General features: G+C 37.1%; 2 protein-coding genes across 10 annotated transcripts; both read left to right on the forward strand.

Annotated features, from left to right (window-relative positions):
• Window positions 1–4,622: 4,622 nt before the first annotated feature.
• LOC111002648 (ejaculatory bulb-specific protein 3) lies at window positions 4,623–6,222 on the forward strand. Its single transcript, XM_022272818.2, has 2 exons — window positions 4,623–4,857; window positions 5,487–6,222. Exons 1-2 carry the CDS (start codon window positions 4,677–4,679, stop codon window positions 5,669–5,671), a joined length of 366 nt encoding a protein of 121 aa, XP_022128510.2. The 5' UTR covers window positions 4,623–4,676; the 3' UTR covers window positions 5,672–6,222.
• Window positions 6,223–9,519: 3,297 nt separating this feature from the next.
• Window positions 9,520–25,468, forward strand: LOC111002644. 9 transcript variants are annotated; one of them, XM_045634646.1, is made up of 10 exons: window positions 9,524–9,769; window positions 11,074–11,161; window positions 11,235–11,285; window positions 16,193–16,445; window positions 16,549–16,614; window positions 16,696–20,740; window positions 21,662–21,732; window positions 21,903–22,143; window positions 22,278–22,361; window positions 22,451–25,468. In XM_045634646.1, exons 7-10 carry the CDS (start codon window positions 21,727–21,729, stop codon window positions 24,346–24,348), a joined length of 2,229 nt encoding a protein of 742 aa, XP_045490602.1. In that variant the 5' UTR covers window positions 9,524–9,769; window positions 11,074–11,161; window positions 11,235–11,285; window positions 16,193–16,445; window positions 16,549–16,614; window positions 16,696–20,740; window positions 21,662–21,726; the 3' UTR covers window positions 24,349–25,468. The 9 variants fall into 9 exon arrangements, 8 of the variants coding, with proteins under 8 accessions (XP_022128504.2, XP_045490600.1, XP_022128505.2 ...); XR_006751306.1 differs by lacking the exons at window positions 21,903–22,143; window positions 22,278–22,361; window positions 22,451–25,468 and having other exon boundaries at window positions 9,520–9,769; window positions 21,662–21,733; XM_045634647.1 differs by lacking the exons at window positions 16,193–16,445; window positions 16,549–16,614; window positions 16,696–20,740.
• The last annotated feature ends 511 nt before the right edge of the window (window positions 25,469–25,979 follow it).

Consider the following 25,979-nt stretch of genomic DNA (forward strand, 5'->3'; position numbering starts at 1 on the left):
CTGTAGATAGACCATTGAATGAAAATGACAGTACAACTGTGCCAATATCCTATCTATAACTTATTACAGTTTTTTTGAAGAGATTGCATTCTATCCGTCGCCGAAAATGGATTGTCTTCGTTGGGCTTAGATATTGGGATGCTGACAGTCACGGTCTGACAATCCACGATCACAAAATCATAATAATAGTAGGGGAGCCCAAGAGGGGATTTCGGGATTTACTCAAGCGCGGCAGATTAATATATAGGGGGATACCTTGTACCCGGTTAAGTACCTCCACCAAATATGAGGCCCATATATAAGGCCGCCCGTGAAGGATACAGGATCAGATTAGTAAAAAAAAATTGATCATCAGACATTCTCGAGCGCGTCAGATTAAGGTAGTGCGAGTTAATCACATCCTAAAAAGTGTATATTCCACTAATCTGACAATTTGAGAGTGACGTAAAGAGAGGGGAGGCCAGCAAAGTTGTAAAAAAAAACGTCATCTTGACATTCTCGAGCGTAGCTAATTTTTTTTTTATTTTGAATGAAATAATTCAAGAATATTGAAAAATATATAATCTGACGATTTCCACAAGCCGAAATAACAAAATTTCGTCGATAAAGTTCGTACGATAAACGCGTGCAGCTGCGTGATGCCTACATTTCCTTCTCCGCGTTTCCCTCAAAATTAGATTTCATGTGAATTTGAACCGATTCGGACCGATAGATTTTGAGAAATTTTGAAAAATCTAAAAAAATAACAATTTGTTTTTTTGAAAGTGTTTTTCTGCAATAACTTTTAAACGGCTTTATCTATCAACTTCAAAAACGAATCCACCTTTAAGCTTGAAAAACGACGTCGATCGCCACCAAACTGGTCAAAATCGGTTGATTCCTTCGAGAGATATTGTGAACGAAAGAAAACCGAAAAAAGTGTTTCTATCACATAACTTCGATATTTCATATCGGATTATCGTTTTTGATGAAATTAAATAATTAGAGCTTAAAAAATGCATCGATCGCCGTCAACCGCGGGAAAATTGCTTAATCCATTCAAAAGTTATTGGGGTTTGAAAATTTCAAAAATAGTGTTCTATGACGCGTGTATAGTACGCCTTTTCCGGTACCTGTACTCGCTTGGCACTGTCCCGGAGTGCTGGAAGATCGCTTCGATACATCCGATCCCTAAAAAAGGCGATCGCTCCGATCCGTCCAACTATCGCCCAATAGCGATAACCTCCTTGTTCTCCAAAATAATGGAATCCATTATTAATTGCCAGCTCCTCGAGTATCTGGAGGGCCACCAGCTGATAAGTGACTCTCAGTACGGCTTTCGTCGTGGTCGTTCGGCTGGTGACCTTCTTGTATACCTTACGCATAGATGGGCGGAGGCAATTGAGTCCAAGGGGGAGGCTCTAGCGGTTAGTTTGGACATAGCGAAAGCCTTCGATCGGGTGTGGCACAGAGCACTGCTCTCGAAGCTTCCAGCCTATGGGCTTCCCGAGAAATTATGCGATTGGATCTCCAGCTTTCTGGCCGATCGGAGCATCAAGGTCGTCATCGACGGAGCATGTTCCGACCTTAAACCCGTGAACGCTGGGGTCCCACAAGGCTGTGTTTTATCCCCGACCCTGTTTCTTCTGCATATCAATGATATGTTGCAACTTAGCAACATTCACTGCTATGCGGATGACAGCACTGGGGACACTCTTTACACTGGCCGGGCAAGTATTTCTCGGGCAGATGTCGATGAGTACCGGAACAAACTTGTGTCTGAAGTAGAAACCCTACTACGTGGAGTCTCTGACTGGGGCAGACTAAACCTAGTCCAATTTAACCCCAAAAAGACACAAGTTTGCGCGTTTTCCGCTAAAAAAACACCCTTTGTCGCTACTCCTCTTTTCGAAAACACTCTCCTTAAAGCCACAGCTAGCATTGGAATACTTGGCGTTGACATATCGAACGACGTTCAGTTTCGCGGTCACTTGGAGGGAAAGGCAAAATTAGCCTCCAAAAAGCTCGGTGTGCTCAGCAGGGCGAGACGGTACTTCACTCCGGGCCACCGCTTGCAACTATATAAAGCGCAAATTCGGCCCCACATGGAGTACTGTTCCCACCTTTGGGCAGGCGCTCCCCAGTACCAGCTTCTTCCACTTGACCGTATTCAACGAAGAGCGGTTCGAATCGTTGACGACCAAAATCTCTCCAAGCGGCTTGATCCTTTGGCGTTGCGTAGAGATGTGGGGTCTCTCTGCATCTTCTACCGCATTTACCATGGAGAGTGTTCAGAGGAGTTGTTCGGATTAATACCTGCAGCTGAGTTTCATCATCGGACGTCGAGGCAGAATACTAAATTCCACCCGTATCACCTCGACGTCCGCCGTTCCACAACTGCGCGTTTTTCCAGGCAGTTTTTGCCGCGCACCACCACTCTGTGGAACCAGCTGCCAACTGAAGTATTTCCGAACCAATTCGACTTAGGGTCCTTCAAGAAAAGAGCGTACCAATTCTTAAAAGGCCGGCAACGCACTCGCGAGCCCTCTGGCATTGAGGGTGTCCATGGGCGGCGGTATCACTTAACATCAGGTGAGCCTCCTGCCCGTTTGCCCCCTGTTCTATATAAAAAAAAAAAAAAAAAAAATATGAAACTTCTATCAGACTTTCGAGCTGGGAGAAATCAAACGCATAGAAATATTATTTCTTTGAACTCTGCGAGCTCATAAGTACAATTTTAAGCGCCCAGGAATGGAATTGCAGGGATGGCCTTTAGGGTGAACCGTTTTTCTAATATTTTTTTTGTCAGATCAGGCAAATCCCTCTAGATAATCGTCAGATTATGAGACAGTACGTTTAGAATATAAATCTGAACCATATATATCTTAATCTGACGCGCTCGAGTATTTCAAAATGGCGATTTTTTTTTGCACATTATAATAATGGCTGCGAGTTTGCGTCAGATCGAAATCGTCAGATTATTGAATGAGAGCTTTTTTTTGGTGCACTTAACACCCCCTTAGAAAACCTGACGCGCTCGATTAAATTTTTTTTTTTTCATTTTTAACCCTTACGTACAACCACCCCCATCATGCAAATGATCAGATTAACATACGTACATTATTAAAAATACGTAGGACATTGATGCTATCAATATCTGACGCGCTCGAGTATGTCCATGCAACAGTTTTTTTTTACATATTTAAACATCTATAGCCGCTTTCCCCACCGATGAAAAGGTATATATCATATAACATTTTTTTCTTCTTATCATCTAAGCTTTGCAACCCAATAGGTCTCCACGACGCTCGAGTAAATCCCCATTTAGCATCGTGGGCTCCCCTACCATAATGTATCCACAATCTCAGATTGTTTTCAATTTCAATATTATTATGTTCGGGCGTTGGCAACCGATAACGATGTAAAAAAGGTGATTTTTTGCAGTTTGTTTACCGTTTTAAATAAAATTCTCTTAATAATTTTATATTAGATTAAACGAAGCATAATATAAACGCATTACGAAATAATAGCAAGAAATATCATATTATAAATATTTTTGCTCATTACCCGCTCATTCTTGGCGAAAGAAATATGTTTTTTTAATTAAATCGGATTGTGGGTTCCAGTTTATAATACCGATAAATTTATATTATAATGTATATTAAAAAGGTACATATAGGTTTTGTAATCGTAATTCAGTCTCCACGTACTGGATCAATCTATCTATTATGTAGGCAAATAAAAAATAAACATAATGATTTAATGTTCATCAATAAAAATGATTAGTAAATACTATCACCGTCGTATATGAAATTAATTTACGCAATTGTTACGCAACACGTGTTCTAAATATAAAAATACTAGAATGTACAACTTTTAATGCCACCGAGAACTGACTTAACGATGTTGAATTCAGGTGTCGGTGTGCGCGCGCATCGTAAAACTTTACTCTACATTTTTACAAAAGAAGTATATCTTAAAAAACAAAAATTAAAAATCATTTATTCATATAAGTAGCAACCTACATTAAGTATATTTACATTTACTGCCAGTTCCCAAATCAAGGGTGTAGAACGCAAGAGAAGAACTGGCAATAAATTTTCCGCCACTCTTTTGCGTTGTATTTTTTTAATACGACCACTAGTATTAGACTTTCAATACGAGACAGCTCTGTCTGCTACGACTGCAACTATTTGAAATATTAAGTAAAAAAACAATTTATCATCTTTTTAAATAAGATTAATGAATCGATTTGCCAACGTAAACGACTAATCGCACTGCTGAAGAGGTTAGTTATGTAAACCTGTAAATTAATGTAATTTTATAATGTTAATTTCTGAAATGGATTACTTGGGTTGTGATATGTGATATATATATCGTGTAAATTTCAAAATTTTCATCATAAAATAAATTCAAAGTGTCAAAAATTGGCAATGTTTGGATTTTTTTACTATCGAGGAGATTTATTTAAATCGTTTCAAAATGGATATGTAAACTACTCAACTCCACCATATATTATTTCCATTTTCCCAACTTTTAAAAACGATGACAAAAAATGGAAAATGTACTTTTTTGGAGTTTTTATTTTTGAATAAATTTTCTACGGAATCCTATCAAGTCAATCAAGTCAACAGCAAAATTACCACCGCATATCTCAGTGATATTTAAGAATTCGTTGCAATAACAACTATTTGAAAATGAGAGTATTTATAATTCTATCATTGGTGGTGTTGGCGGTTGCTGACATCCAGTACTACACTACAGCTGATGACAATATCGATATCGAAACGCTGATGAAGAACTCAGAGCTGGTCAAATGGCATATGGACTGTTTCGTCGATCGCAGACCGTGCGAACCCTTCAGTCAATCATATAAGGGTTAGTCTTTTGCAAATTGCCTAGGACAACTTGGTTAACGCCTGATATTATTTTTGGCTTGATTAATTAACGGGATCACAAAGAGGTGTTGCGCTTAGAAGAACATGTTTTAGAATTTTTCAGAATCGGTTTAAGGAAACGATATTGTACATATATATGCCATTGATAAAATAAAAAATAAATCAGTGGCGCTACAACATATTTAGGTCTTGGCCTCTGATTTCTGAATCTGTTTCATGATCATTTTTAAATCTAATATATAAATAGGTGATCAGCCTCCAGTGCCTGACACACGTCGTCGACTTTTTGGGTCTAAGACATGTCGGTTTCCTCACGATGTTTTCCTTCACCGTTCGAGCAAATGTTAAATGCGCACATAGAACGAAACTCCATTGGTGCACAGCCTGGGATCGAACCTACGACCTCAATTATGAGCATCGCACGCTGAAGCCACTAGGCCAACACGGCTCTATGCCATGGATATGCCATGGATTAATCCATCGTGTATAATCTAGAAGGGTTGACTTCCTGCGAAACCGTAATTGTTTTAAGATTGGCATTATAACCAGCAGTTGTTTTGTAGACTTAAATTTCGCCTAATTTTATTGAAATATTCCGTATCTTTTTAGACAACATGGTAGAAGGTATCGCTACTGCCTGCCTGAGGTGTACCCCAGCCCAAAAGGGTAAATGGAAAACGTTCTTAGTGGCACTCAAGCGTGATTATCCCTCGGAATATGAAGCTTTCCAGAAGAAATATGACCCTGGTCATATTTATATGGACGCATTTGAAACTGCAGTAGCAAATTACTAGAACTGGTACTATACGACGCCTAGAGTAGATTATTATAGAGTGTATCGATAAACCAGTTGCGTCATCACTATCTTAGCCTTAAATATCTTTTTTCAAGGGAACACATATTACATATATAAACATTATAGTAAGTTGAGGGTAATTTAATTGTTGTGCGCGGCCACACGATGCGGTAGAGGTGCGGTGCCTCAACGTCATTCTACATACAAATTACTATACCACGTCACACAACGCGATGCAAGCGCGCCGATCTAGTGACCTGCGAGACGAAGCGGGGAGAGGTCAAATATATTGCCATACTGCAACTGCCGTGTGGGCGTAGGTGGTATATTTTATTTCCTATAGCTCGAAATAATAATCGAATTTAATGACGTGGAATAACTGATACCATGACGATCATATTATGTTCCAAAATAAACGTATTTTATTTTATTTTTATTTAATTAAAAAACTGTTACCGCATCGTGTGACCGCGCTCTACCTATGTACATGAATAAACGTATAAATTAAAAATGAATTAAATAAAGAGTCGGTTTCCAAGGTTTGCCTAAGATGGTTGTTTGATTATATTTTTCCTTCAAATATTAGCTATGTGCCTAACCGTACGCCGCGGTTCACACAAATATATTTGGGAATTGCCACTGTCGAGGAAGACATAAAAGGATCAGTGTGTTACAATATGAGACTTCAGCATCACGTCAACCCCCTAGCTTCAGGCCTCAGGGCGAAACTTGACGCAGTCTGATAGTTGAAATACGGAGGGAATCAAAAAATTATTGAGTTTGCGTTCCCATTTTTTCATTTTTCCCAAATTGCCATTACATACATTAAATTAAATCTGATAAATGCCAAGAGGCTAATTGCTGATGGATAAAAATAAAAAAATAACAAAATTAATATACACATATATATATATATATCCTTTATATATTAGCTATGTGCCTACCCGTACGATACCCACACATGTATCCATTACCATTATGAAAAGCCCGAACGGAAGCCAGCTTGTTCTAACGGTTGGTGTTCATTATGTTCTGTGAATAATTTGTATACACTTTAAAGGAGACTTATCGGTCAATAATTACCTACATCTTTTGAATTATAACGGAGATCTTTTTATTGTTCTGGCACCTTACCACTGTTTAGGACTTTGTTAAATAAGTGAGTGAGTGGTCGTGCTAATATGAGGAAACCTGAACTTTTATCATTTTTCAATTTTTTTATATGTTTCAAAGTCGTCTATTGATGGTATATCAGTATTTCGATCGGTTGTTTTACAGTGAAGAGATTTTTTTTCTTGAACGAAAAGTATGCGATATGTCAGTCTTTTCTTGATAGAGTGGATTGTAAAATTCCGTTATAATAATAATAATTTATGTATTGCAAGAATATGGTACAAAATGTTAAGGTGGTACAATCGTTAATCGTTCGCATATTCTGCCACACACAGTGACACAATATTATATAATATATTATATTATAATATATTTACATTATTAGTCAAAGTCAATTCTTATATTATCTGTATCGTACATATTATCATACTTTATTACATTTGTATCAATTACAATGTCTCACGCAAATAATCATTTATTGAATAGTACATTTTTAACAGAAGTAATACACCAAGTCGTTTTTTTAAAGACTCTAGTCGAAGATCTTTTAATTAATTTAATTGCCATACAAAAGGTGTTTTTCCGAAACAGTTCTAGATTGATTCTTGGCACAGTCAATTTCTCCCTATGTCTACTCCTTACTTCGACTTCTACATTCGACTTAAAATATTATGTATGTTTCTGTGCACGAATAAGGATATTTCTAAAATATAAATACATGGAAGAGATAAAATTTTGAGCTTCTTAAATAAAGGTACGCAACTATGAATGCAGTTTGTTCCACAAATTGCTCTAATAAGTTTATTTTGAGCCTTAAATACTCTATTCATCATACAATTATTATAGATACATAATAAGCAGACAAGCAGCTAATACCGTAGTATGGGTAACAGTTTCCCTAAGTCGTTTTAACACAAAAACAAAACTCTCTATTTTGTTCTGTAATTTTTCAATATGTTATTTCCAACTACAAAATTTATCTATCGTTATACCTTAAAATACAAACTCGTTCATTATGTTCAGTTTATTCCTTTTATATTGTAAGTCTATTTGTATTTTAGAGCACACATCTAAAAATGTTAGTTTTGGTCATGTTTATTTGTAGATTATTTGAATTCATCCAGTTGATGGCGTCGTCTAGAGATTCAATTAAGTTGTCTTTTAAATCTTGACTATTTTGCTTTTTATTATAAGTGTAGTAGTTTCATCAGCAATAATTTACTTTAATTCAATACTAGTGAGAGAGCACGTAATGCTTTTGTCTCCTCTGTAGTTTTTTGTTTCATTTTTATTAACTTCTCATCATCAGTGTTAAGGCAGGATAAACGGAAAGTTAAGAAAAACTAATAGCGTATCGTATATACGAAAAAATATGCATACTATATTGTGTGGCATTTTTTATAAGATTTTGATGCATGTGGCAACATAAATATAGGACTCTAAGAAAAAAAGAAAACAGACGTCACCCAGAACATACTTTTAAGATGAGTGAATATATATTTTTTTTGCTTGAGCGTTTCTATACGAATATAAATTAATTACTGTTGTTTATGAAGAATAAACCAATTAACAAATATGAAAATATACGCCTTGTTCCGCTTGTAGTTGATATGACATCCGCTGCGCAGTTGCTATTAAATATGTTTAGGCGCTATGCACCAACAATCAACATTTCTCGGGTACTTTTACTTATAATTTTTCCAACGGTGTCTTCTGATGTATTTTGTGTTTTTAGTGGCATAGTCTTAATGATGGCCTTCTCTAATATCTATCTGATCTGTTGTTTTTAATGATTTAGGTTATGATTTGAAAGTCGTCCTGACTTTCTTTTGTGTTCCTTGGCTGTAGGTAGCTTACTAGGCGGTGATCTGATCTAAATCCAAAGCCGTGGGATTTCTACATTACTTTGGGTTCGTTTCTTAGAATAAAATCCACCTCATTTTTTGTTTTTCATCAGGTCATAGCCAGGTCCATTTACGGTTTTTTTCTTAGTTTGAAAAATGTATTCATAATCGAAAGTGTTCTCTAAAGCATATTGCGATAACTTTTCTCCTCTCTCGCTTCGAGTTCCATAACCAAATTTTACCATGACCAAACTATCACCCGTATTTGTTTGTATAAAGCTCAGGGCGTTACAATCTGCAATCAGAAGAACATGTTCTCCAACAAGCAGCCTGCGTTTGTTCCGAGTATAAACATTGTGCGTATGTTGTATTCTAGTTAACTTATCACTATTTTTGTATACATACACAATATTTTCATAAATATATTGCGAGGAAAAGGTAAGTATATTAATTTCCTTGAATTTAATTTTTAATTCCCTACATTTTAAATCATATATTTCACGAATAGCCCTCTTCTGCAGGATGAAAATAGATTCGACATCAGCAGCATGACCCCATAATAATAAGCCATAAGTCATTAAGCTGTGAAAGTAACTAAAATAAACATTTCTATCTGTATAGACATCAGTCAGTGAGTGAATTTTTAATCGCGTAAGCTGCAGAACTCAGTCTCTTCGCCAATCAAATTTTGTTTTGTTTTGTTTTGAATCCAAGATACGGTTAGCTTGTCCATTTGTTCTTGAATTATTTTCAGTTATAATTCCATCTGGCACTCCATAACTTATTTTGAAATTTACCAATAAAATTTAAAATATTGGCGCACTGTATATGGTAGAATTTATGTTCTTTAAATGGCAACACTATCTGTCAAATTTGTTTTTAGCGCAAGGCAATTTTGTGCCAAGAAATCAGCTATACAAACAACGCTGCGCCGGATTGATTTGTCAATAAAAGCTAGCCATAAGATTGCGTGCCGAGTGCATTGTACCCGGTCAAATAAACTACATCTTTTTGTAATATTATGTGGTCATAAAAAGCAGTCAAATAATCGTGATCAAAAATTTATAGTAACGCTGCATGTATAAATTCATGTGCAGTGGAATGTCGCCGCCATTTCACCGCAGGACGCCCGCGTAAAAGTAAGTACCTAGACCATCTTCAGAATTACTCTTTCGCGAAAATTAATCATCTGTTACGTGTTTACATTAATTGTCGATTAAAGCCGATATACTTTTTATAAACATTCCGGTCGCTACCTCGCTGCCATACTCAGTTCAAGGCTATTTGTCTTATCTTTACTGAGCAGTCTGTTGAGTGCGTTTATTAAAATATAAAAGTTCGTTGTCGCGACGAAACCTTGAATATGCAATCGACTACAGATTTTGAATTAGATTTTATTGGCGAATACGTCATATTTTGTCGGAGGTCATTGGAATTAGACGTCGTAAAACTCGCATCTCTCTCAAAAAGGCTCTCTTAAAATAATTCTGTCGCAAAAATGATCGACATTTTGAATAAACGCCAGTTCAAGGTTGGCGATTTATCGCCATTGAGGCTACTCGGGACTAGAATCGACGATGAAAAGATCTGTATGGCGACTGGTCGCCTATTAGGCTATTCCATACATGTCATGAATTGCAAATGAACTACATTAAATATCATAGTCACTGTAAAATCTTTATGAGATAAAAAAATGATAATAACACTTTTCGTGGTATGATTCGGGGCGGGGAATACCCAGAATTTGGCTTAGAAATTATTTTAAAAACCAAATTTAGGAGGTAGTGCATGACAATGTACCTATATTGCTGTTAGTGACTACCGGATTTATCTATATTATACTGACTAAATAGTTCGGGAAAATGTTTTGTGCCTTTAATTTCGTTCGTTTTGTCACTGGCATATAGGTCATCGTAACAATGACCGGAAAGCAATTACCAATGGCTTGTATTAAGTACGATGCGTATCGAAGAAACAGTCGGTACAGCTCCTCCCAATGTTACTGTAAATCAATGGGTGTTGAAAATGCAGAATACTGGTGGTTATTTCATTTTTTAAGACTTAGCGGATTTTTCCTACCTTAGCTTAATGCCAAAATGAAACTACCCATGCTGATCGATATCCTTCGAATTCAACATAACAACAATTAGAAATTATGTATTAAAGGTAAAATAAAATATTTATTATTTATTTATTTATTTATTAACACTTCGTAGCATTACATAAAGGGAAAATATTAAACATAATTTAATGAAAGCAACTGGCGGCCTTATCGCTTTAGAGCGATTTCCGATTCGAAAATATACACTACAACTTAATTTTATTTTTATACTTCGCGGTTCCTTTTTAGGCTACAGATGATGTAATTCGGCTACTTTTTCTAGAAAAAATGGCGATATCAGTCCATGTCTCGTTGGCAACACTGTCTGGCTTATAATTTCAGATCAGTAGCTTCCGTTCCACTGGCAATACGTATATCAAGTTCACGTTTAGAAACACTCATTTGCATCTGCGCCTAATTGATTCTGACAGTTAGTATAAATAGTAGTTTATCGATTTATGAGTGTCTGAGTGAATTGGTGTTATACGCGGTGACGTTTTCAGTTTCAGAATGAGCAGCATGAGACAAACACGTTAACGTCTACTCCAATTAATGTGAGTATCAAAGTTATTTAGGTCCTGTTTCAGGCATTTCCATCGAACTAGTGTGGAGAGAGAATCTCTCGAACAATAAGGGAAGATGGAGTGTCCATCTATTGACTGATTACATCAATTAGTCACTGACCAAAAATAGCATGAAACTTTAATTTACTAAATATACACACTCGTTCATGAAAATATCTTGCTAAACTAAGAATTATGTTACTGATTAGTTACTTAAGTGACGTAAATATCTGCTGGGGTGCTTTTAATAATATTTTATTTAGGTAATGTAAATAATAATGATGCGCGCAAAAAGTCACTTATGTAGGTGAACTCTATTGTATATTATTTTATATAATTTTACGAGTCATACATAGATTTATAGAATCGTATGTATTTTTTTTACTCGATAGCAAAATAGACATTGCGCAGGGCGTTGAATTTAATTAGTAAAAACTAGTAGGGCTCCACTGCATGCTATTAATTTAAAAATGCTTGAAATCTATAACAACAAACTTTAAGTGAACAAGAAGTTTATTAACACAAAAAATGAATGTTTGAATGACTGACCAAAAGGGTCAAGGCTGGAAGATTTGACGTCTGCTTTACATATTTAATATGGACGAAACTAAATACAACTTTAGAAATTAGGGTTGAGTGTGAACAGCGATTTAGTACAGTTCTTAGAGATCAAAATATAAATCGCTGTTCTGTGCTCACAAGACTAATGGGAGAGCCCTAGAGTTTTTTTCGGCATTGGACGCAGTTTTTTAAGTTCTTTGATATTTCTTTAAGCGTAAACTGGTCAGACGAAAACTTTCATAGAAATTCAGAAAAAAAAGTTCAATTTTTTTCAAGTCACTGTATTTATATTATTGCATAATTTGACTTTGATTTTCGGCAGAATTTAGTTCGGTTTTCGATTAGTGAAGTTTATCACAAAAATAATGAGGTCAACGTCACAATAACAGTGCAGTATAGATAAAAGGGAGTGTTTTTAATGTTATCGTAGCTTCGTGCTGGTTCGATAAATTAGAAATAAATAATAAGTTTATTTAATTAATTAATTTGCTTATTTTAGCCTGTTTTCAATAGCAATAATTTGTATTTGTTTCATATGATCGGATACATGAAAACATGTAAAAAAGTACACGAACATGTAAACAAACAAATAAATAAATTTTTAGGTACGTTTTCAGCGAAAATACATTTATTTATTTATATATCATTAATTAGATATATTTTGGATATTTTTATTTTTTTATAATTATATGTTTATTTTCATATATATTATATTGTTCCATGGGGGCACACTCAAATAATTTTTATATTGTGCTATAAAACGACAGTTTTAAAATTGACTGTAATGATAAATTCAACCGTATTACTAATAATAATATTATAATAAGTAGATTTTATGTGTTATGAGTAAATGCGTAGGAATTTTTCTTACCTTCAAATTATTTGGCCTTGCGCAGAGAAAAACAACAACTCTGCAATGTCTGAAGGACAACTGAGGGTTCGCGAATTTTTATTGGTTTTTTATCTCTATCTGAATCGATTTACGTAAATTTGAATAGTTTCTTTTTATTTGATCGATTGCGAGCATGATGTAATATTGTAATCGCTTAGATAATTCCGAGGGATACGTTACACTCGCTTGTAAGTAGTTTTTATCAAGTAGCACTCGTTCGTAAGTAGTTTATATACTCCATGTTGAAAGCTCCAAATGAAAGCCTTCTTAAAGGTGAGGTTGTTTACAAGATACCATGCATGTGTGGTCGGACATATGTAGGTCAGACGAGACAATAGCTGGAAAAAGGGATGTATTTTGAATTATCACAAAATCATGTATTCAATAATGTGGAGATTTTGGACGTACAACTAGTGTACAGCAAGAGATGTTTTAGCGAGTAGATACATATAACAATAAATGACTCACGTGATTCAGCGAACATAAGCTATGTAGTAATATTGTCTTTTATTAACAATTATTGCCGGTAACGCACTCGCGAGCCCTCTGGCGTTGAGAGTGTCCATGGGCGGCGGTATCACCTAACATCAGGTGAGCCCGTTTGCCCCCTGTTCTATAAAAAATAAACATAGCTTTTACATATTTAAAGAAAACACTTTTTACCTTTTTGAAGCTGTGTATTATTAAACTTATAATTATTTAACATAATTTTAAATTTTCCTTCATTTTTTAGTCGATATCAAGTCCGGGGAAATAAATACAAATCACCGTGACCACCCATGTAAAGCACGCAAACGTCGGAAAACAAAATTAAAATTATGTTAAATAATTAAAAGTTTAATAGTACATTCAGACGACCAGTGTTGCCTCGACCAAGTGGCACATTCGGCCAGGGTGTGCAGTGACAAACCCCTGAGGTGCGGCAGAGCGTCTCAAAATCCCCCTTTGAAGGCTGGTGTAATTATGATGGTAGAAGCACATCAACCTCCATACGAGTGTCCCCCATAACTGTTCCAGTCTTTAGGGCACCCGGGCCCTTAGTATCTTTCGGAGGGTTGCAAAACCTTCCCGCCATCTTATGGTCTGCTGGCTTTCTTGATTGAGCAAACTGCGCAATGCAGCTCTTCCGAGCATTTATAGGCCTTGTGGCCCACAACCCCACACCGGTAGCAAGCCCCCGCCAGGGAGGATGACCCAGCTGCTGACACTTGAAGCACCTCAAAGGTCCTCTCGGATTTCTACTCGACAGGAGCTCCGCCCAATGAGATACCTAAGTCAGAACTTCTGCAAACGCCACGGTCCACCGCCTCTCTCCGCAGTGTGATGACCACCGCGGCCGTTTTAGGCGGAGTGAGCGGAGGCTGCACCCTGACATGCCTCTTTGCGGCTGCCACTCACCCAGCTAAGGGACTTGCACCGTGATCCACTCCAGGGTCCTCCACAGGACCACTTCCACCACTCATAGGAGGAAGGATCGGCGCAGCAGGAGGACCACCCTTCCTCGCCTTTTAAAACTATAAAATATAAAACTAAAATTAATGTCTCAATTCACTTCGGTGTGACGAGATCAAAATCTTGCACGCTAACCCACTCCTGTGTGATAGACGCTCGACCGCCAGGAGTCCTCCAAACCTGTAAACAACAAGATGGCGGACCGATGCGTCACCACCTTGCCCGACCTTGGCACCCATCTAGTGAACAAAATGGCGGGACGACAATTCCCTTATTATTTATACCTAATATCCCCTTTTTTCCTCCAATCACGGCGAGCAATATCTCAATAAGTCCGTCTCCGGGAGACAGAAATGATAGTGTTAATATATCCGCTAATTCACCTCTCGCTAAAAGTCAAACCAGTAATGTAGCTTCCCAGCTAAACGGTTGACGATAAAGGCCATCCCTGCTACCACAACTTCCCGATATCTCCATACCTCACTTAGGTACTCACTTATTTTTTAAGCTCTGCGACCTCAATAGGCTATTGGAAGTTTTTATAGAGCACTATTTTTATTTTTCAAACCGCATTCACTTTTGAATGAATTTACTGATTTTCTCTCGATTTTTTGTTCTTTTTGAAAAAAAAAAAAATAGAATCGTCTCATTTCAGTTTTTAAGTTGTTAATTTTTATTTTATTAAGAGCTGTTTATCATGCAATGTTCAAGACAATATGCATTGTTTATAATAATTTTGTTTGACTTGAGGTTGTCAGTGTCAGTCGTAAGAACCTGCCAGAGAATTGTGTACCTGTTGAGCACATGCATAGAAACGTACATTCACTTGATGTATTATTTTTATTGTTAATTTGGTGTGTCTTTTTATTAAAAGTTTTTGTAATGTTAAATATTATTGTGGTTGAATTTTATGTCTTATATTGTATATTTTTCGAATAGTGTATAACTATATATATTTATGTCTTAAACATAAATTGAAGCTGAGGAAATACAGCGAAACCTTGCGACCTAAGATGCAGTAGCTTTCTTTCCATTAATCCGTATCCCTCTTAAATATTTATGATATAATATTTTATGTTTTTATCGAGGTCAATTTTGGCGCCGAGAGTCGTTGAACGCTCGTTCCATTAATATTGTTAGAATGAACCAGCCAGAACAGACCCTTAGGGTCTTTTTCACAATGTATGGATAAAGCACCAAATAGCTATGCAACACATAAATTATTCGGAATAAGATACTTCGCGTTTCATGACGAATAGCGCTACCTGACAGTCGTGAAACGCGACAATAGTGTTTATCCTACCAATAAGTAATAAATAGCTTATTTGGAACTTATCCGGACATTGAAAAACTGACCCTTACTGACTTATCATTGATATATTAAGTATAATTATTATTGTTACAATTATTTCCAATTAATTAATAAAATTTCGCAATATGTCACTACCATTTTGGTTAAAATATACATTCCCAAGATTGGTACGTGGACAATTTTAATAGAGAAGACGACCTAAAATTATCAAACATCTGGGATCCAATAATATCCAAATTAAAATCTCAATACAAACAATCCGCGAAAATGTAGGAAACCGTCAGCAATTCCTGCAGAAACCCTTCATCTTTTAGTCCAGAAACCCTTCATCTTTTAGATACCAACTCCGGGGTAATAAATACAGATTATTACTTTTTCTATAGCTGTGATACTTTTTTGACATTCAATACCTTTTGTCTTCAGTCACCGTGACCACGCACGTTGTAAAGCACGCGAAACGTCGGATAAATTTAAAATTATGTTAAATAATTATAAGTTTACAATAATACATAGCTTCAATCCGTTATAAAAGTGTTTTCTTTAAAATAAATTTGTTGATATATCCAGGCTACGTTATCAACAAACTTACATAGCACTTGGCGCCATACTCTTCCAAGTCTAGTTTCTCAGAATCAATAATTTTGTTGTGACTAGCTCATTTGCGGGGTCTTTTTTCCCCAGATGAGAATGACTAAGAGGCATCAAAGAAGATCGTTTATTGTAGTTCAGTTCATAGAGGTACCTTCCAAGGGCATTGATGACTACGTATGTGTGCCCCGTTTGTGGGCAACATTTATGACATTTTCAAGTCATAAGATAGTTGTGGCTTACCCGGAAAACGAAGATCCCTTCGAAACGAGAGAACGCGTCAGAAGAAAAGAGCAACCAAATGTTTCATGGAGGTTTTATGCAGCCCTCTTTAAATATGAGTCAGGTGAATAAATTACTATTGTTACTAATGAATTTCAATTGTGTTGAATTATTATTAGATAAAATAATTTTGGAATAAGTAACCATTGAGATTTTTTATTTTTAAGACAACTTTTCTGATGCTGAATTATGGATAGCGATGAAGGAACATGGTCCTGTTGAAGAAGTAAAAGGTAAAGAATATATGAAACGTCAAGTGTTATGTCTGCTACAGACCTAATTTCTTAACGATTTATTAATGTTTCTCGTTTCAGATACTGAACCAGACAAGGCTTTGAAAACAGTGAAACCCTGTAACAATCCTCGAAAACCACTACCAAGAATTTTGATACGACGAATCACCTCAAACGAAATACCTCAGGGATCAAATCAAAACCGGAATAACAAGTGCTTGAAATTAGATAAAAATCCTGAGCCTGTCGTCATTACTGATCACACAACAGCGTCTGGCAGTTCAAAACGAAAACAACCAGTAATCACTAGCAATCAGGTGATTCAAAAAAATCAGAAGAAGACAAACTACGCTTCCAATGGTGAGATAAACGCTGAGAAGAGTTCTCAACCTGAAGTTATAAAGGAAAATCAGTCAGTTGGCCTTTTAGTTCCTTCTACTTCAGCAAAACTTCTTGTTGAGCAACAACAACTGCAGCCGCCAACCGAGCAACAACTGTCGATTCAGCCCCCAACTGGTCGAGAACCTTCACCGCAGCCTCCAATCGATCGACAACCTTCACCGAAGCTCAAGAGATATGCTGACGAAACTCACATTATTTACCAGCCTATTGCTCCCAATGAAGTGAATATTCAATTTCCTGCACATTACCTATCGAGTCAGTCACATCAGGATGCCGAACACCCACAAAAAATCCTTTTGCCCAAATCGATAAGTAGTTCTCCTAAGCCTCAAAAAATCACTAAGAGATCACGATCACTCTCTACCTCGAAGACTCCAAGTCAGGCACTTCTAGAAGCTCAGAGAAGCTGTTTAATCCAAGAACTGAATATACAGGAAAAAGTGACTCAAAGTTCTACAAAATCTAATAATACAAATCAAATAGCTATTTCTGAAACCCAGACGGAAGAACTAGCTCCTTTTACGGAAAACATCAAAGATCAATCTATACCATCATCTAACCAAATACAGCCAACACAATTTACTATAGTTCAAAATGATCATAACTGCCAATGCTCTGGTATGAAAAAAACTATGATCAAGGTTGTCGATCGACAATCTTCACCGCAGCCTCCAATCGATCAACAACCTTCACCGAAGTTTATAGCTGAGCAACATTCTTCATTAAAGTCTTCATGCGAAAAACAATCTTCACGTATTGGCGAAGACCATCAGCGAATTAGCATATCTACTGTAGATCTGCATGGATCTCAGGGAGATCTCGCTAGCTATCAAAACGTTATGCCTGAGCCTGTCACGGATAAAAGACTATCAACTAAAACTTCTCCGAGCAATTTCAAACCGGCTCATCAGCCTGATTCGATTAACGAGAGACCAACTCCACTGGTTCGTCATGAAAACTCACTTCCCGAGCCTCACTCGCGAGATATAACTGCTGGACAATCGAAGGAACCCAATGAAAGCCAAAAAACTCAACTTCAATGGATATTGACTGCGCCAAAAATAGTACCGAAGCCCCCCAGTACATCCAAGCAGCTTTTTCAGCAATACGGATACCCTCAATCACCTTTTTTTTCAGTTAATAGCACTTCGAATACGAAATTCCAAACCAAAGTATTCAGTGGGAAAAATTCTATTGAAGTGGCTGATAACCACTCATTTCTGTGCACTCAAGACATTATTAATAGCATGCCATCTACTTCTCATCATGAACACACTTCGGAAAAACTGACTCAAATGTTAAAACTAAAAGCTAGACAACAACTTTCAGCAGCGAAGAAAGTGAAAAATCCCGTTGATAATAAAACTCGCCCAGAGGGTATGGCAAGAAATATTGCAACCCTAGAATATCCACCAAACTCAATAAGACAACTCGGCTTACCTGGTAGTTCAACAGTCGTACAATCTGCACAATTTGCTCAACATCACTTACAACAGGCACAAATTGATGGATTACTCATAAATGACGATAGATATGGAATGAGAGATCCCTGTCCCCAAGGTATGATGAATGCACCAGCCTCACAGAACCTCTTAAAGTTAGCTCATCAGTATAACCCTTTTTTTGGGATGTCACATGAACAACAATATTTGCCGACTCGGGACGAATATCTGCAGCAATACACACGTTGTCAAGATATGCTTAGAAGACCAAATATGACTCCAACACTAGATCAGAAGGCTTATCACCAAAATGCTATGATGCACGGAGGATCGGTTATACAAAGTCAACCGAACCCGATCAAACAGCCCATTCATTTCTTTTCCCAAAATGTAAATCATTACGTGCCGATTAACAACGTGTACTCACAAGAAGTAAAAAGCCATGAACTGATAAAGAGATACTATACTGATGGAACTCACATTATTTACCAGCCTATTGCTCCCGAGGAAGTGAATATTCAATTTCCTGCATATCATTTATCAAGCCAGTCACAACAGGATGCCGAACATCCACAAAAGAAACAAAGTCCACAGAATTATCGAGATCCGGATACAACAAACATACAAAATGGCCTTCCGCTCAAATCAATACGTAGATCTCCTATTCCTAAACCTCAAAAAATCACTAAGAGATCACGATCACTTCCTACCTTAAAGACTCCAAGTCAGGCACTTCTAGATACACAGAGAAGCTGTTTAGTCCAAGCACTGGATATACAGGAAAGAGTGAATAAAAGTTCTACAAAATCTAATAATACAAATCTAGCAGCTATTTCTGAAACCCAGACAGAAGAACTAGCTTCTTCTACGGAAAACATCAAAGTTCATCATATACCATTATCCAACCAAATACAAGCAACACAATTTACTGGAGTTCAAAATGAGCATAACTGCCAATGCTCTCCTATGAAAAAAACTATGATTAATCAAGCTACCGAAACAGATTTAATAATGGATGTCAGTCACTGTGTAGAAGCAATCGCTGGATCTTCTTTTTCTGAAAGCGCTTCAAGAACAGTGGAAAGTATGTGTCAGACCGATGAATGGTTGGAAAAAGAAGAAGGCTCACTTTATCAAGAGACATCTTCAGATTCTGAAAATACAACAGACGAGTTTGAATCAGAAAACGAAGTAGTTCCAGAAGCCAATCAGGCGACTCTGACAGCTGAACAAAACCTTTCACAGGAAAATCAACATCAGCAATCCAGAATAATTGTTGAGCAAGACACGTTGGATACGATTGGTACTCTCTTTACTCAAATGGGAGCCAATTTGTCTCTCACTCGCGACATGTTCGATGGCTTACGCAATTCCATCCTCGTATGTACACAAACGTACAAAGAATTATTAGCAAAAGTTGATAAATTGAATTCAATAGAGCCCCTCCAAAATTCTGCGTATCTACCTAACAATGTGATATCACAAGCTACTCAAAAAATACCAGCTCGAGGTAACGATTACACTACTAGTGTGGACAATGCAACAACTTCGATTCATGAGCAGAGAGGTACGTTCTCTCTGCCACCAGAATATGATCCAAATGACACCAAGTGGACTCTAAAGTACCGAGAAAATAAACGAGGACTCGTCGAGCTCATATCTCGAACTGGTGTTTACGTAAAAAAGAAAGAGCTGAAACGTTGCATACGGGAATCAAACGACTGTAGAACGCTGGCACGCTTGCTATTAACAGAAGTTTTCAGCCAGAACGCTTTACGTGTGTGCTCATGGACAGGTGGAAAAGCAAAAGCTTTTAATTCCGTGAACATTGACGTCAGGCCAGGACTAGATGAAAATGCGAGAATGGTCCTGCTAACATTCGTTGAACAACACGGGAAGAAATGTGGTTGGAGCAAAGCCAACCCATCAGCTGTTATGAGTACTATTCGGACCAAGATTAATGACGTAAGAGCCAAGTATGAGCAGTCATGCAAAGTTTCTCATTAAATATATATTATAATAGTAATTTGTAACTATTATGTAACTTTTTGGTCATTGTTGAGATTTACTCGGGTTAATTTAGAGGCATTTTTATTTGTATAATATATATTTTTGTTAATTATATTTGATAATTAGTGTTACCACTCACTATAGTATTCTAAATAGTGGACGGAGTGGAGTGTTCGGTTTTTGAGAACTATTGTGAGGCAAGGAATCAGCGACAGTCTATCGGCTGACAATATTGTGTGCCTTTCTTCCTGGTAATAAGACATTGTAACGAGGTATGTACTTAGGACTTATTCTAGTATAAGATATCGTATAAGATATCGACGGCTACCGACTCGTTCTTTGTGGTACAGGTCATAATTATAATTAGAGTAAGAAATTTAATTAGTGGGTGATTTTATCTGTTAGATTAATTTAGATTTTTTGTAGATTCTTACCTGATTATTCTGTATTACATTGGAGCAATACGTTTATAAAATAGTTCTCATCGTTTAATTATGGATCTGAATCTAGAGTTTTCTATTTTAAAACACAATGTGAATACATCGACAAGATTAAAATGTTGACAAAATGACAAAATTAATGTTGAATTTTATACTTTCACGCTTACACGCATCATTTAATGGGTGGTATTCATTATTCGGTAGTTCGAAGAATACCGCTTGGTATACCAATGCATTCATTGCACTATTGTATTCATTGCATTAATGTATTCAATGCACTAATGTATTCATTGCACTAATGTATAGATTGCACTACGTTCTACAATTTCAGATAATGAAAAGCTGTGCCCTGTAGGCACTATGTATGTATCTTCGAGGACATGAATAAAATAATAATAAATAAATAAATGTATTATTATTGTTTTTACTATCTAATTCGTAAAAAGTCTGGTTTTGGCCTTGAATAAAAGAATTTAGAAAAGAATTTTATTACAATATTAAAAAACGGTCTGCATTGAGAACAGTACGGGCAAAAATAGATTCAATTCTTATGATAAAATTTTATTGAATGAAAAAAAAAATTAATCATAAAACAGACAACAAATTTTGACCCGGAATTAGTATTCGTTCAGACAGAGTGCAGACGCCCCCATGACGCTTCCCTCTTTCTGGCTCATGTTCCTATAATTACCCGTTTTAGTTGAACGTAGTGGACAAAATAAAAAAATATAATAATAAATGTTATATTTTCAGCAAGTGAGACGACATGTGTTAGTACATACTACGTGATATTGCGATCATCAGAGACATAGGATAAAATGAAGGTGAGAATTTCTTGTTTGCGTTGTAATAACCACATTTTATGCTTATCTAGCTGAGCATTACCCAGAGTCCCTTAAACGAAGGAGATTTAAGGCCATATAAACGAAACAAACACTGATGCGTAATTTGGGGCTTGATATGTTATTGTAAAGAATTTGTTCTATTCTTCCAGGAAGATGTTGCTGCTAGGTACCCATACGTAGTGGTACAATTTTTGCAGTTACCGCATGCAGATATTGGCGACTACAGTTGTGTACCTCACTCTTGGATACGAGGCCGCAGAGCGACAGATAGGAGGAGCCTAGTTGCATATCCCGATGAATCTCCATCGATTACTAAACTGCGAATTATGAACGGCGATGAACCTTCGGAAAAATGGGAACTCTATATGGCAATTATAAAACTTGAATCCCGTGAGTATTTTGTTAAATGTATGTATGTACCTTTAATACATTGACTCGTGAATAAATTACCACACTAAACTATGATATTATAGTCAGCAACTAGTTAAAAATCTGAATGAATTATGAAGTCGTATTCCTTTCAGAATCATATGAGCATGCTTGTGAGTTCATTATGGAAAAAAATCATAATGTTTCTAAGAATAGTAACTCGGACATAATGAGAATCGGTGAGTATCTGTATTCTTGGCAGCTATGCGAAATTACTTTGATAAATTTCATCGCTAATGTTAATTAAACTATTTTTTGATTGTTTTAGATTCTGAACTTTTGCCAGATACAACAATAAAACGAGACAGTCCGCCACTGAAAAAAATCAAGCTGCCAGACCCTCAATCAAAAAAGAATAGAAATAAACTGAAAGAACTAGTGATGAAGAAACCTTATGAAAGAGAACACCAAGATCAAGCCTCTCGTGATATTCGATCAAGTTCTGACAATTTGTTACTCAGATATCCCTATATTCAGCAAATACCGGAAACGGATAACGGAACCCAAGGTAACATTCTGGGAGCTTGGTCTCGAAGCACGGGGAAAACACTTAGTACTTTTAAGGATCCTCTCGAGTTTGTAAATCAAATCTGCGATTATTCTCAGAAACCACAAGAAAACCAATTGTCAATTTATCAAAAACATCTACATCACCTTGCATTGACTCGAGGAATACAAAACAAAAGGATTCCAAATCTACGAACCTTTACTCTTGATATTCCAGAACCTCTGGTCCTGGACCCAGATATCGAATCAAATACCTCGTTTGTCATTCAAAACCCCACTAACGTAGCTAACCAGGTCAATCAATTAGAGATTGCACAGCCATCACCGGTTATTCAAGAGCATCCACAAGTTTTACACAGAAGTGTTAAACAGAAGATACCTGTCCTTTCCTCAGAACTAGAGTGTGCTACTTCCAAACCTACTACACATAGTAAAATGACGGGTGCTTCACATGTATCGATTGCCTATACAAATTTAGCAGAGTATCAGGATTCAATTGTAGAAGACATGGTCGATGACGTATTGACTGAAACGAGCTGTATTGAACAAAATGTATTTTCTGGAACTACAGCAGAGAAAGAGTTCTCTACTAATTCAAAAGCTCTGGAAGAGGCAAATCATTCAGGGCAGATAGGAGAAAGTTCTATGGAGGAAAAATCACCGATGGTTGAAGTTACGTCAAGTGGAATATTGTTGTCGCAAGATGTTGATTATGACGAGCAAGGTGACTTTTCAGATTTAAGTTCAGACGAAATTATAACAACTAGTCCAAACTCTAAAGAACAAGCAAACAAATTAGTTATTTCTTTATTGAACCAGGCAGATGTCTGGGCGGATCAATTGTTTGATCTTTTTCAAAAAATGAAAATAAACTTCTCGGAAACCTGTCAGATCGCTCATGATTTGTACGAATCATTAGTTCAGTCCCAGAAAGTAATCGAATGTATGGCGAATGCATCAGAAAATTTGCGAGCATTGAAGAATGGCAAAGTAGCTGTAGTGACGTCTAAAGAGGTTACGATGGAAGTTCAAAAAATAGCTGAAGACGATCAAGCTGAGAGAAAAGAGGAAGAAAACTCTGATGTCAGTATGGAGGAAGACAAAGAAGATAACGATGCGGACTCTAAAAGTAGCGAAAATGATGATGATTGTGATAGAGGCATCAGAGATGTGAAAGGCCAGGATAGTCATAATGAGGTTCCGAGAAAGATTCGTGGCCACATTCGATCTTTCGTATTACCTCCGGAATACGATCCAGATGACACCAGATGGACACTGAAGTATCGTGAGAATGACCCGAAACTTAACCTGGTTGAACTTGTTCCTAGAAGCAATGTGTTTGTAAACTCTCTGAAACTAGCGCATTGTAAGCTTACTGCAAAAGAGAGTAAAGAGTTAGCTCGAATGTTATTCGTAGAAGTTTTTTCCCAGAGTGCGTTAAGTGTTTGTTCATTAACGGGTGTCAAAGCGAACGCTTTCGATATAAGCGGCACACATGTCAGACCTGGATTAGACGAGAACGCGAGAATGACTATATTAACGTTCGTTAAAGATCATTCTGTTAAAAAACATTGGGCCACGTTCGACTCGCAAAGTATCATTAATAGCTTACGCAGTAAACTTCAGGATATAAGAGCTAAGCATGGTAAAACAGCGTGAAGCTTTTTTCTTGATAATTTTTTGTTTAAATCGGCCACGGCCTATTTATTGTTTATCGGCCTTAAGTATAAGTTTGATTTAAAATATTAAGGATACATATACATATATATACTATTGTTACTATCAGAATCTTTCAATCCTTCATGGAAAAAGTGTATGTTTTGACTTTAATAAAAATATATTTTCATTGATTTTTGATGTATTAGCACACAAATGATATATTTTTGACAAGTGTGCTAAAAATTAATCTATACTTATTTCTTATCTTTTAAAACGCTCTTTACATAAATGTTAAGGTCCTTATTTATGGAAAGCAGCTTTTAATACACCAGTACACCAAAAAGGTGATAAAGCGAATAATGATCGTCCCATATCAAAACTGTGTCTTATTGCTAAAGTATTTGAAAAAATAGTATATGAATGAGTTCACGTAGCTGTTAAACCGCAACTAATTTCGGAATAACATGGTTTCTTAAAAAATCGTTCAATGACATCTAATTTAATTGCTGCCAATATCACAGAAGGTATGGACCACGGTAAACAGGTTGATGTCATCTATACTAATTACAGTAAATGCTTTGTAAATTGTCAATCGCCTGAAGGGCAGGACGGAAGCTCACCGGAGTGAGCGAAGTACGAAGTAGCGGTGAAGGCGGTTTTTTTACCTTAGTCTGTTGTTTACTATTTTTGGCCGCGTGAGCGGCTTTTAATTTGTCGTTTGCTGTTGTGATTGAATCATCCGGATCCATTAGTACGTGTCGGGACCTCCTGCGAGCCTTTTTAGTCGGGAAGGCGTAGTAATTGATGCTTTTACGCACCAGTGGGTGGGGATGGTGTTTAGCCTTGTCGAAGTGGCGCTTGGACGCCAACTTCATCAATTGGGCTATGGTAGGGAGCTCCAGGTCGTAGTGGAGATCGACGTTTCTCACGTAAAAGTGTGCACCGGTCGCAATTCTCATGAAACGCGACTGTAGCACAGGTAGCCGGTGGATATGCGAGGGGGCACAGTGCGCGAAGACTACGCTAGCGTAGGTCATGCACGGTCGGGCGCACGTACCGATACGGTAGTGGGGCGACATCAGGTGCACGTGCATACACGTGCACATGCCGATAGCTCTCGATAACGCTGTCTCAAGCTTTGGTCTGGTGATCATGACGCACAACTCTGCGGTATGCGTTGCCGGACACTCAATCATATGAAAAACGTCGAGACTGTTCTCTTTTTCCGTCGCAGTATGCGTCAGCGGCGAGAGGCAAGCGCGGTGAAGTGGGGAGGTGTACTGCCGCACAGCGCGGCGTCATTCTCGGTTCAACGCTGCGGTGTGCGGTGTGCGTCACTGAGTCAATATGGAATTTTTCTAGCTGCGGCAAAATCAACTGACCACCTCTCCGTAAGGACGCTAAATGCAGCGTCGTGACGCTGCGTTGCGGCGCATACCGCAGCGTTATGCGTCATGATCAGCAGATCAGCTTTAGTTGTATCAACCTCCAACCACCGCAGTTACATATTTAAATCATAACAATAAATGTTCCTGTTTCACTAAAACTTGTTGAATAATTAATGTCTTTTGAATCAAGCTGCAACAGTATTTGATGTGCTGTGAAAATTCGATTATTCTAATAACAAATAC

This window comes from Pieris rapae, chromosome 3 (assembly GCF_905147795.1).
Source record: "Pieris rapae chromosome 3, ilPieRapa1.1, whole genome shotgun sequence".
NCBI lineage: Eukaryota > Metazoa > Arthropoda > Insecta > Lepidoptera > Pieridae > Pieris > Pieris rapae.

Bases quoted from the DNA above. Each gene is read 5' to 3' on its own strand.
- LOC111002648 (XM_022272818.2), top strand. From the start codon at position 4,677: ATGAGAGTATTTATAATTCTATCATTGGTGGTGTTGGCGGTTGCTGAC. The intron at 4,858-5,486 runs GTTAGTCTTTTG...GTATCTTTTTAG, and splicing joins CTTCAGTCAATCATATAAGG to ACAACATGGTAGAAGGTATC.
- LOC111002644 (XM_022272812.2), top strand. From the start codon at position 16,193: ATGAGAATGACTAAGAGGCATCAAAGAAGATCGTTTATTGTAGTTCAG. The intron at 16,446-16,548 runs GTGAATAAATTA...TTTATTTTTAAG, and splicing joins CCTCTTTAAATATGAGTCAG to ACAACTTTTCTGATGCTGAA. The intron at 16,615-16,695 runs GTAAAGAATATA...TTCTCGTTTCAG, and splicing joins TCCTGTTGAAGAAGTAAAAG to ATACTGAACCAGACAAGGCT.